The sequence below is a fragment of the Athene noctua genome, chromosome 10, assembly GCF_965140245.1.
Source record: "Athene noctua chromosome 10, bAthNoc1.hap1.1, whole genome shotgun sequence".
NCBI classification, from domain to species: domain Eukaryota; kingdom Metazoa; phylum Chordata; class Aves; order Strigiformes; family Strigidae; genus Athene; species Athene noctua.
The window spans coordinates 20,012,384-20,025,254 of record NC_134046.1 but is presented as its reverse complement, the minus strand read 5'-3'; the positions used below and the strand labels follow the sequence as shown (position 1 = coordinate 20,025,254).

The window sequence follows — 12,871 nt, the reverse complement described above, 5'->3', positions numbered from 1 at the left end:
AAAAAGAAAAAGGCTCAAAGGCTGCTCTCAGTTATTGACATCTGGCCTCTGAAAGTCTCCCTGTGCTGTAAAACCTCCATAGATGTCTCTGCCTCCGGCACACTGGGCCGGATGAAGGAGGGCATGCCAACCCCAAACACTGGCTGAAACACTGAATTCTGTCACATCTGCACTGAGCACCATTTTTGTCCACAGTGATTTTTTTTCTGCGGCCTTCAGAGGAGCTGTCAAATCCTCATCTGAAAGCTACTCAGCGTGAGAAACTGCTTTGTCACGTCTGAAAGACTGTGGTCCCTGGCAGGTCCCAGAGCCAAGTGAAGAGCAGTTAGTCATACCTGCTCAAAAATATGCAAAATTCAGCAACATTTCTCAAGCAGCATGGATGCATTTTCCATACAGCATCTGCTTGCTCTAGGTTGTGTTAGAGCTGTCAAAAAAGGGGGAAACCCTCCAAGAGGAGGGCAGGAGATGCTTTTCTTGTGAGAAGCAGCTAAGCACACCCAGGCAGCAGAGGTTCAGATGACTGTGGGTGTGATGGGCAGCAAGTGACAGCAGGAGATGGCAGCCTGCACCTCACACGGGGGTTTGGAAGCTGCAGGACATCCTGTGCAGAAGTCATAGCACAGCACTGAAGCCTGCTGACAGAGAATGAGAAAACACTGAGAAACATAGGGATGGCCTCAACAGTCTTCAGGGAGGAGAGGAAGCTTCCCATGGGTCAGAGGAGCCTGTGCAGAACTTGCTGCAACTGAGGAAGTCACTGAATAACTGCGACACAGCAAGAAGACTTGGTGTCCATAAAAAGTCCCTTACCTCCTGTACCGCCTGCTGCCTGGCTGTGAACACAGAGGAGCTGGGCATGGTGGACAAGGGTAGGACCATCACATCATCTCCAAAGGCTCAGCTTCAAGTCCTGACCCACATGCTGTCTCACCACGTCCCAGCAATGGAACATGCCCCATCATCTGGCTGCAGAACCAAAAACGGGTGAACATCCCAGTCACCATTGCTCCCTGCTGTGAAACCACCTGGCCAAGATGGCGCAAGTCCAAGTCTTCGAACACATCTGAGCTTGAAGGTGTCGTTATCCCTCAGGAAAGCATATGGAAATTAAACTACATCTGCATGTCTCAAACACATGAATTACCGCAGGCAAATCAAAGCTGCTTTTTGATCTTGCCAAGAAGAGTATCTCATTTAAGATCTTAGTTGCCACCTTGACAGTGGGACTATACGATGGGGTGACTAATGGTGCCTACCAGTGGGTAATGGCCCAGAGGTCCCCTCGGGTCCTGTGCTCCTACCTTTGCCCACCGGTGCCTTACACACCCTGTTACAGACACTTGGCTCGTGGAGAACTGTGCGCATCATCAGCAAGCACTAGTGCTCTGGGAGTGGAGATGTTCCTCTTGGTTGCTCTAGGGTAAAGGTGTAAAGGCTCTTCCTAACATCAGGAAGTGAGAGGCGGAGAAGGGCAGGCTGCTGAGGCGACCTGTGAGCAGTGGCTTTTCAAGAAGGACTACTGCTGCAGAAGACGCTAATGACAGAAATGGGAGAAAGATCTGGGGACAGATTGGGCAGAAGAGGGTGGGGGGTTTTTTGTTGTAGCTCTTCTTCGAAGATGCCTAATACACTTTACTGCATTAAATATACATGCCTTTTTCTTTTATAAACCATGACCTAGAAACACAACTAAATCATTTTTGACAACAGAGAATGCACCAAACTATTTAATCACATCTTCAGGGGGAATAAAGCCAATATGAACGGCTAATCTTCTGTACATCACAGAAACTGTAGTTTTGGACTGAGGGAGACTGTGTATTTTACAAGGTGAGCTTTTATTCAAGCCTTCTGTGATCATATATCCCATTACACCCTCTGGTACACTATTTCTACACTTATTTATGCTGTTTACACACATTTTCTTGCCATTTGGCTAGGTTGGACCTCTAAACTCCAGATTTTGCTTTGCCTTTGTTAACTATCGTAACGATCTTACCACCCAGTACCAGAAGTCAGGCTGGATGGCATAGCATCTCAAGACAACCACAACACTTTAAAAAAAAAATTTAAAAAATTACATTCAGATGTGGATTTTCTTGACTTGGTGGATGATGTTCCTCTGCCTCTGAGGAGCCTCAGCATGGGCAGGGAGCTGCTGTTTCCTGCCCCATCCTGTCCCCAGACTGTTAATGGGGCCAGGGTCGATCTTCAATATCAAACACACACTAGTAAGCTATAAAGAAGCTAAGAGTCAGCAAGATACCATCACCAGTGTACTTAAGTCATCTTTGACATTAAATATGAGCAGAGTATGGATGAGGCGTCCCCCAGGAACATGCCTTCCAGCCTCGCTGTAAAGCACAGGCCAGCATTAATAGGATGCAACAATATTGCGCTCTCTTGTAGGCTCCTAAATAGGCGCTGGGTGATCCCAGCAAGGAGCCAGCTCACTGTATTTATAAAAACTTTTCAGCGTCAGTGACATGGAAAGTGTCATGGCAAGCCCAGCGATGACTGACAGGCTGCACAGCAGCGCTTCAGGGTCACACCGAAGCTCAGCACCTTCAGGCACTAAAAAAGACAAAAAAAAACCCTTCGTAAGAACAGTCGTGCCCATAGACTGATGCAAAAATAACAAATCTGTCATTCAAACAGACATTTGAAAACACAGCGACGGCTCAACAGCAACGATCTCAATCTCAAGAAAATACGTGCAACACTTGTAACCGTTTACAATGTGTGGGACTGGGATGACCATCGGCACTTGCTGCCACTCACCAGCTGAAAAAAACTCGAGCAGCATCCAGGAGCAGTGGCGCTCATCAGCAAAGACGATGTGATAACCTTATTTCCACATTTAGTGAAAAACCAGAATGCCTTTCCCACAGAGCCCATTTCACCCTACGGAGCTACCTGCTTTTAGGAAATGCTGTTTGCACCCTGACTGCCTGTCACGTCCTTCCAAAGGTGCATCTCACACGCTAGGGAAATGAGTTTGATATTGCAACAGGATTACTAGAAAAACACCCTCGGCCGATGGTAAGCCACAGTGCCAGCCCCAGCCGGGGAATCAGGGAAGGCAGCTGCACAGAGAGGCAGGGTTTGCGGCAGGCAGGCTGCATTTTTCCGGCAGATAGGTGTTCAGATGCCCATCGAGTATTTCCCAAACTGGTATAAACTGCAGGAATATACCACAGCACAGAATACCTGTTTGCACTGAATTGGAAACACGATGGGAAGCATCAAATATGTGCTCAATTCAGACAGCAGAGAAAAGAAACAGTTTTATTCAGGCGCACTGGAGAAGCAGAAGCCAGCTCATCGTGCCGCTCGACATGACCCGCGTTGCAGAGGGACTCACCGGTCCCAACGGATGCAGCCACTCGAGCTGCAGCTCCTAAGCATCAGCAGAAGAGGCTGGCCACCAGTACTTGGGATTTCAGTGCTCAGAAAGTGGCCCTACCATAGCTGAAAACTGTGCCAGGAGCCAGAGTCCTCCAGCATTTCAACCAGCACAAGCCAACAGAGCGAAGGAAATCAACCCTTCCAAATTCTTTCACACCTTCCTTTCTGAGCAGAAGTGGGATGCTGTAGGTACATCCAGGAGCCCCTCACACAGCAAAAGTGAAGGGTAAAGACATGTGCCTTCACCATAACATCCAGGTTGGTTTCAGCAGTAAGAAACCCCAACCCGTGAAGCAGATTGCAAATCTGTGTATTTGTTTTGGAAATAAAGGCATTAATATTTGATGCCAAACATTTTGAATATTGATGAGCACGTTCACAGAAGAGGTTTTGGAGTTACTTAAGTACCCAGAATTGTGCCATCTAAATTCAGTGGCCTAATGGCTGCTGTCAGAGCTATCAAAAGTATGTAAAACACCGCTTGCTAAAGGGAAGACACGTTGCAGCTGACACTGCCTGCCCATCACAGGAGAGGAGATGAACTGAAGCCCACTGGGTTTTTAACACAGCAAATATTTTGACTTGATCCTTCAAGTAAGCCATTTTGTACTCCTCCATTTACCTTTTATTTTGCTCACACAAAGTTTTTGATCTTGAAGCATTGCTTATCTGATCTTCCCTTCCTCACTTAAAGCCAGCCTCAGCTCTCTCCTGACCTTCCAAATGTCTTATAGCAAACAAACTAATACTTACTAAGCGCGGGTGCATGGCAGGCTTTTCCAGAATGCCAGTCGCAGTTCAGCAAAAGACCAGGAAAAACCTGTTTTAATATTTGAGGAAAAGGTTTTCCAGAAATGCCTCCGGCAGTAACGTCTCTGGATGGTCCTGCTCAGGGGTCAGACTCTCTGGGAACAGCAGCACATGGAAACAAATACAGCGCTGACTCTCCAGACCAGTGTGAGCCCTGTCCATATCCTGGTTTTCCACCACACAGCCTTGTTTTATTTCTAGCACAGTCATAGGAAAATGGACATCAACTGCAAGCTTGTAAAAGTGCCCATTTAAAAAGAAATGGGGAAACTTGCTTTTTTAAATTGCTTTTATGTGTATACTTATTGCCTATTATTGCTATGGTACTTATGCGAGAAAACAAACCTATACCCAGAAAATGCAAGTGAGCTACCAAAACGGAGCACTGAACTGCACTAACGTTTTTTTCCAAAGTTGAGCTATTTTCTCTAATCTGGAGGGTTGCTTCCTTCAGTCCCATTTCTGCTATACTCTTTCCTATCACCTAATTTTTTACTTCAGGCTCCACCACCTGCCGAACAGACTGAGGCTAAATGTATAGCAGGGTAGACAGGATCAACACTTGACTTGTGAAGGCTTCGGGGAAGTGCTCGTAGCACACACAGGAGGTGCTGCTACTCAGTACTGGAAACTTCCCTTCTCGGTCACTTCAAGACCTTCAACTTGCAGCAAGCCTACCTTGAAGCTTGAGAAATTCTGGGACATGCACTAAAGCGGCTTCTTTATCACAGAAAACAAAGGTCCCAGCGGTCTCTGCCAGTGTGCCATGGGAGAAAGCTTCCTCCCGACACTGAAGCCCATCAGCCAGCCCAGCTGTTCGCAACATGCATCTCCCAGCTCCGGAGAAACGGTGATGCTAAAAGCACCTCTGCTCCCACTGACAGACCGGGTACTTGTGGCTGGTCCTCAACGCTTCCCAGGAGACTGACCCTCTTCCATCCTTCAGCCTCAGCTTATGCATCCAGGCATCAAAAAAAATCTTTTACAAGCTCCACGGCTGAGCAATACACAGACCGAAAACCTGAATGAACTGGGCATAAATCACGCACAGACAAATACGATCAGAAACAACAATAAAGTCTCTCTTCAGGCTACCAGGAAAACCGTCCACCTAAAGCACCGTGCCCCAAGCCACGTTTCTAAACTTGGGATCGTCCAGGATTCCACTGTCAGGCAGCTGGAAAGTTTTCAATCTGTATGCATCTGCCATCAATTTGTGTTCCTTTAATCCTACGCTCCATCTTTCCATCTTCTCTCAGGCAACAGAGGCTCCGTTTGTCCAGGCAGACCAGCAGCACCCTTCCCTCCCTCCTATGATTCAGCATCACCTTGCCTGAGTACCAGAGCTGGGCACAACCCCTCTACGTGTGCGCCTTGCACAAGGGTAAGGTCTTCTCATCTGCGCTGAAAATGTCTTGCCTGATGCAATCCTGCATGGCGTTTGCCTTTTGCCGAGCTGCACGCCACTGGCAGAGCCTAACCACCTCACAGCCGAGCCCTGCATCCATCCTCCCTCCATCGCCCAGCACCGCCGCTCCCCGGCTCCGTTGCACTGCACCCAAAGCATGCAAGCAAAAATCAGAGTTTATAACTAGTGGTAGAAGTTACAACCCAGTGAGAAGACGTTACTTCTACAGGACATTTCTACTCTCTGAAGTCTCTCCCTAGTGTATGCACAGTTTCTTGAAACAATTATGAATTTAAACAGAAGAGCCTGAAATCCAGTGTACCACATATAAGGTATTCAACTATTTCCCTGTATAACACAAAGCAAGTTGTGAAAAATTACACAGAAAAGTAACACTACTATGGTTTTCATCGGTTTGCATACAGATTTAGGTTACTTAACTCAGAGAAAATAATTGCCCAGATACAGAGAGAAATTCACTTTCCTTTCCCCTGTCACTTGGGATTTGTGGAGCAGCACTTTCTGCACCTCACATTCGCTGCTTGGTCAGCATGAGCCATGCTTTGCTAAACTTTTTACAACATCTAGTCTATCTTATGTGCCCACTCCTGCATCTCATAAAGATGACTTTCTTCTTGAGGCCTGTTTTTTTCCTTCATTTCCACTTTGTTACCTTGAATTAAAATCTCTCAGCATTATCTCAGCTGCCCACACCCCTCCCACACTCAGTTTTTAACACTGGTACACATCAGCATCTTCCCCATCCCAGCGCCACTCCACAGCAGCCTTCACCACCAGCCCGCAGAGCCCCACATAGCCCACCTCTTTAATTGTGTTAATTAATTGCAAGGGAGGGCAGCTCCCCAGCAGCAGCTCCCCAGGAGGGGCAGGAGCATCAGCTCAGCGTGCGAGGGCTCAAGCGTGGCCGGCAAAACCAACCCGGTGTTTCTGGAAGAAGAGTGAGGATGGTCAGCGCTGCAGGACTGCGCTCCTCCAGTTCCGTGTGCTCTGGGACCCCCAAGGCCCCTGGGACCCCCAGCCCCGGTACAAGAGCAAACGCAGACCCGGGGCAGTAACGGGAGAGCCCGCCGGCAGCGCCAATAATGGACAGAGACGGCACATCTGCACAGCTCCCTCGGCTGATGTTGTTACACCGGCCTAAATAGCCCTGCAGGTATTTAATTTTAAATTGTTACAAGCAGCCTACAAACAACTTCTCACTGGCACAGTCTGAAGCAGGGGAGGTTGGTGACTCTTTAGCAAGGGGAACTGGAAAAAACGTACAGGAAAGCAAGCACGGTTTCACTCAGGGGCATTTTTTCATGCTCCTTGTGTAAAAGCTAATGGAGATTTTTACAAAGAGAAGCTTGCCCACAGCTTGGCCACCCTGTAGGATCCCTGAATTCCATCTGGATGCTGAGGTGCAGCCTGCAAGCAGCGATTGCAGCCTGCCGGCTGGGAGCAAGAGGGAAGCACCGCCAGGCGAGCCCACAGCCTCCCGTTCGGGGTCCCACTTGCATTTTCCCCGTTTGAAGTAACGCGAAGAGCAGCACAAGCAGAGCTCAGCACTGCACGGGCGGGGCAGCGAGCCCGAAACGCCGCCGCCTCGGCCACGCGCCGTAGGCAAACCGCCTGCCGAGTTCCCCACACCCCTCCGTGCAACTTTCTGCTCCTCGCATTTATTTTTCCAGATAGGATGATATTTTAGGGCCAGCTTTTTTTTTTTGCTTTTTTTTTTTTTTTTTAAAGGAGTATCTCCAACCCCACACCCGCTTCCGAAGCATCTCCCTCCCGGCTGGCGCTGCCTGGCAGCGGGAGAGCGGCTCGGCGTGGTTCCCCGCCAGGTTTTGCACCGCTGACTCCTGGCAGGGCTGCACGTCCCTCCTGTTACATAACGACCTTTCCCATTTGGTGCCGACTCCACTTGGGGTGGCCGTGTTTGGTTGGGGTGGCCGTGTTTGGGGCGCTCGCACGCCCCAGTGCTGTGAGCCACCTGCCGCCAGGCAGCAGCCCCCCAACCCCAAGCCACCATCCCTCCCTCCCCCTAAGCCCGATCCCCCCTCTGGCCGCCCCTGCCCTCGCTGCTGGACCTCTGCCCACCGGGCAGCACCCATCTTTCTCCAGCCCTCCACCACACCGCGCTCCTCGCCGAGGACACTCTGTCCCTCTCCCGCACCCAGCCCCAAACCACACCCTTGCCTTCCCCCAGCACCCACGGGTGTGCCCGAGCTGCCAGCTCCCCCGGGGCTGCGCCCTTCGGCCGTGACCTGCCTCGGGTGCCCCTGTCTTCTCCCTAAGCCCCACGGCACCTCCCCTGCCCGCCCGCCCGCCCCCCGCAGGGCTGCACCCTGCTCTCCCGTCGGTTCGCACCCCTCACGCACCCCTCCCTTATCCCGCCCGCCTGCATCTGCCTGCCCGCACCCCCTGCACCCCCACCCGCACCCACCAACCTGCACCCACCGCGCCCCGAACCCCCACGCCCACCGCACCGGCGCCCAGCTCTGCCCCGCACACCCGCACCTGCCCGCGCCCCCCGCGCCCTGCCAGCACCCACGGCCCGACCCCGCGCCCCCCCACGGCCCCGCAGCCCCCCCCGCGCCCCCCGCCCGCCCCTGCCCCTGCCCACGCCCCCCCCGCGCTCTGACCTGGGCCCGGGCGCGCTGCCCGGGAGCTGTCCGCCGCCGCCCGGTGCTGAAGGCGGCTTGGCGGCGGCGGGCAGCGGCGGCGGCGGGGCCCCTGCGGCGGCGGCGGCGGCGGGCGGCAGCTGCCCGTCGTCGCCGCCGCCCTCCAGGCTGGCCTCGTTGCCCATGGCGGGCCGGGCGGGACCGCTCCCTCAGCGCAGCGCCGCCTCCGCCGCCGCCATCAGCCCCGCGCCGCCATCGCCGCCTTGCCCCGCCGGTCCCGCGCATGCGCCGCCCCGCGCCCGCCCGCCCGCCGCGCGCCGCGGGCACGCGCCCCGCCCGGCCAATCGCCACCCGCCGCCCAGCCCCTCTCGTCCCGCCCCCTGCCCCCCGCCGGCACGTGCCCCCCGCCCCGCGGGGCCTGCGCCGCCGCAGCCAATGGCGGCGCGAGGCGGGGGAGGGGGAGGGGGGCGACCCGCCCCGCCCCGCCCAGCCCACCGGCCAATCGACGCTCTGCAGCGCCCGCGCCCGCCAGGCGGCGCCCCGCGGTCCCGCACCCGGACGGCCAATAAGCATCCGGCCTCCCGCGAGGTCACGCCCCTACGGCCAATGAGCGCTCGCTCCCACATGAGGTTACACCCTGATAGCCAATGGGCGCCCGCTCGGCCATGAGGTCACGCGCTGCTGCAGGACGTCACACACGGCGTCCAGTGAGCCCCCCCGCCCTGCCAGAGGAGGGCACGGCCTGCCGCGAGCGCCCTCCTCCGCCGTGAGGCCGTGGGTTGCCACGGGCGCCACATCCTGCGGGGCGATGAGTGTCCCACGCTGTGGTAAGGTCATGGGCTGCTTTATGATGTCACAGCGCTACAGGACTGGGGAGGAGTGGCTGGGGAGCTGCCAGTCAGGGAGGGGCCTGGGGGGGGATTGATAATGAGCCAGCAGTGTGCTCAGGGGGCCAAGAAGGCCAATGGCATCCTGGCTTGTGTCAGCAATAGCATGGCCAGCAGGGACAGGGAAGGGATCTGACCCCTGTGCCGGCACTGGGGAGGCCGCACCTCGATTACTGGGTTCAGTTTTGGGCCCCTCACTACAAAAACGACATTGAATGAATTGAGCGTGTCCAGAGAACGGCAACGAAGCTGGGGCAGGGTCTGGAGCACAGGTCGTACGAGGAGAGGCTGAGGGAACTGGGGTTGTTCAGTCTGGAGAAGAGGAGGCTGAGGGGAGACCTCATCGCCCTCTACAGCTACCTGAGAGGAGGGTGCAGAGAGATGGGGATGAGCCTCTTTAACCAAGTAACAAGTGATAGGACAAGAGGGAATGGCCTTGAAATGCACCAGGGAAGGTTTAGACTAGATATTAGGAAGTATTTCTTTGCAGAAGGGGCTGTTTGGCGTTGGAATGGGCTGCCCAGGGAGGTGGCGGAGTCCCCATCCCTGGAAGGGTTTAAGAGTTGGGTTGACCCAGCGCTGAGGGATCTGGTGGAGTTGAGAACTGTCAGTGTTGGGTTGATGGTTGGCTGGATGATCTTCAAGGTCTTTTCCAACCTAGACGATTCTGTGATTCTGTGACAATCATTGTCCTGCTCTCTGTAAGGTCACAGGCAGCCCTGGGGTGTCACACACTACTGACCCATGAGCACCCTGCTACCTCATGGGTTGTCCCGGGAGGTCTCTCACTGCCATGAGCATGCAGCTCCCTGTGACGTCACAGTGCCCAGCAGGTAAGCATGCTGGCTCTGATGTGAGGTCATGGGCTCCCTGAGGAGGCGGTAGAGCTCTCAGCCAACAAGCACCCTGTCCCTCATGAGGTCACACAGCGCTCAGCCCATGCTCTTCGTTGCTCTTCCATGATGTCACAGGGCCCAACCAGTCACCTCACAGGCTCTCCCTCAGGTCCAGGCTCAGCCGGTGAGCACCCAGCTTCCCCGGGGAGGTCACAGGGAGCCCAGCCAAGCAGCACTCCTGTTCCCCATTAGGTCCCACAGTGCTCAGCCAACAGGCGTGTCCTCTCTGTGTGAGGTCACAGGCTGCCTGATGATGTCAGAGAGCACAGGTGCCTGCAGGAGAGCACCCAGCCCAACTGGGGCCTCCCGCCATGCACCAGGATGGCACAATTACACCTCACCCAGATCTTGCCGTAGTTAATGAGAGGAAGCGATAATTAACACTGCCAGCAGTAACGGGACACAGCTCCTGCGAGAGGCAGGCGGGGGGATGGGCAGGTGCCTCCTGCCACCCCCAGTGCCGTGGGGCGCTGGAGGGAAATAGGCTGCTGCCCAGAGGCCACCAAGGGGCTCAGCACCCCCTGCCTGGCCCCTGCTGCCACCCTGTGGCCTCACACCCTGTCTCCTGCTGCAGCCCAGCCCCTGCTCTGCTGCCAGAATCGGGACCCCAGGGGAGCAGAGGAAGGACCCCGCCCCAGGGACCTGCTGGATCCACGTCAGGGACTGTGAGCTGCCTCCCCTGGGAGGTTCAGCCCCGCCGGGGATGCTGCTGCTCCCAGTAGCTGACACCAGCCCAAGACCTGCCAGCAACTTCTTTTTATGGGCTGTGAGTCAACACACACATGCTACGCTAAATCCTAAAATAAATGTGAAACTGGGTCCGATCTCACCTCTGATTCCACAGAAATAGAAACCGTCTCCAATGAGCCCCTGGGAGTCAGTACCTCTGCCCCTTCCCCACCGTGCAACCCTCTGGCTGAGGAGCAGCCCTGCCCACAGCAGGGGCTCGCTGCTGTCTTGCTTGGAGGCAGGTGTAGGGTGTATAGGGTGTAGTATAAGGAGGAAAATGGCTTTTGGTGAGCTAAAATCATCACAAGCAAGAGTAAAAAGTCTCCAGTTCTAGCAGGGGCAACGTGTAAATGCAGCAAAGCAGAACAAAACCACACCCGACGGAACTTTCAAAAAGCAGCAAGTGTATGGAAAGTTGGAGAGTGCAGGAATGGATGGAAGGGGATCAGGACTGACAAGATGGCCAGACCAGAAAAAAAAAAAAAAAAGCTGGTTTGTTTTGGGGTTTTCTGTTAGGTTTTCCGTTTGGTTTGGGTGGGGACTTTTTCCTCCCAAACACAGGAAACTCGAAACATCCACCTTAAGCTCAGCAGAGTTTGAGCAGCCCCAGTTCAGGTAGTGCACAGCAGCTGACTGCCCAGCCAAGGCACTCGAGCTCTGCTTTAATTGTGCCTTGGTACCAGAACCCAGCAAAGCAGTCTGTGCGATGCCAGCTTAGGGGAGGATGGGGGACAGAGGAGGATGCTGCCCAGGCACACAGCAGGCAGAGCCAACACCAAAATGAAGATCCCTTGTTCACCACAGTCAGAGCAGAAGGCTTTTTTGGCCCAGGGTGAGTTTATTTTGAAATAGAAAAGTAATGGGGGTAACAGACCCAGCAGAAGTCAAAGATGGGGTTGCCAGCTCACGCAGGCACTGCTGTCCCTGACAGAGGGGACACTGGGCTACACAGCCCATGGGGATGAGCTTTGGGGGCGGGTTGGACCCCCAGGCCTGCCTACAGGGTGGTCCTGGAGCCAGTGCTGAGCAAGGGACAGGGCTGGCTTGATCAGATGCAAACATCCTTCCCCCCCGTGGTTCTGAGAGGTCCCCAAAGCAGGGCTAGAGCAGGACAGCCGCAAAGCCCTTCTCAGTCCCTCCGCTGCAGGATGGGAGCAGCTCTGCCTTCATGGGCACTGACACACGCCCAGCTCTCCAGCACACCAACATGGAAGCCCACTTCCCTCACCAGCCACATACCAAGACTTTTTCTGCCACCTTCTTAGAAGGGTGTCCCCAAACTCCCCAAACTTGCTTCAGGCCAGAGATCTAGAGCATATGTCACTTTTTTTTTTTTTTTTTTTTTTTTTTTTTACACACATGCAGGTACCTACCTTGAAGAGGTGAGTGCCCCATGCAGGAGGGTCCGTAAAAGGCTCCCTGCAGTCTCTCCCAGGCTCCTCTTTCCAGAATTAACTCTGCTTGATTAGGTCCCCCCTCCCTTCCCCCCAAGGCTTGTTCCCCACCTCTCTGAAGACTCTTCTCATGCTCCTCCAGACCCTCCACCCATTCCACACCATTCAGCAGTCAACCCCAGCTGATGCTGGCAAGACACAGTTCATGCTCTGTGGGAATTGGCCTTGCTCACTGCCCTGGAGATGGGCATCACTTTCACCTCACCACAGCCTTTCCTGGAGTGGGGGCCTGTCTCCCAAGAGCTGACACAAAGGTTCCAGAAGGGTCAGGCACATCCATTACCCCACACTCAGCACCTGAGCTCCCCCCTCCACCCCAAACTGCAATAGGGAAGAAAACACTCAGAAGGCAGTTGTGTTAACAAGTGTGCACAACAGTATATTTTATTCCTTAAATACTGAGGGTTCCAGTTTGAAGCAGCTGGAAGCAGGAAACATCACAGATTTGTACAGTTGAATGGCTGTAGCAAGGTACCTCTGTAAGTCTGTTCCTTGCAGCTTGAAGAGCCCTGCTTCAGCCATGGGGCAAGAGCAGAGCTACTGTCCCATGTCTCCAAGCTGAACAACTCCAGACAGGTTCAGCCCCATCAGTCTCCCCCTCCCCTGAAGGGAGCTGTTCCCTAATACTCCTTCAGGCCATTTCAAACCCTCA

General features: G+C 54.2%; 1 protein-coding gene and 1 long non-coding RNA gene across 3 annotated transcripts in view; one reads left to right on the top strand and one right to left on the bottom strand.

Annotated features, from left to right (window-relative positions):
* BSN (bassoon presynaptic cytomatrix protein) overlaps positions 1-8,516 on the bottom strand; it is a 96,942-nt gene extending 88,426 nt beyond the window's left edge. For both annotated transcript variants that reach the window (XM_074914672.1, XM_074914674.1), the window contains exon 1: positions 8,275-8,516. In XM_074914672.1, the coding sequence (XP_074770773.1) occupies positions 8,275-8,438 (164 nt within the window). In that variant the 5' untranslated portion in view covers positions 8,439-8,516. The remainder of the gene's footprint in view (positions 1-8,274) is intronic.
* A 425-nt stretch (positions 8,517-8,941) lies between these two features.
* Positions 8,942-10,826, top strand: LOC141964389 (uncharacterized). The gene is made up of 3 exons (XR_012634319.1): positions 8,942-9,080; positions 9,847-9,973; positions 10,611-10,826. It is a non-coding gene; the product is annotated as an uncharacterized LOC141964389 (long non-coding RNA).
* The last annotated feature ends 2,045 nt before the right edge of the window (positions 10,827-12,871 follow it).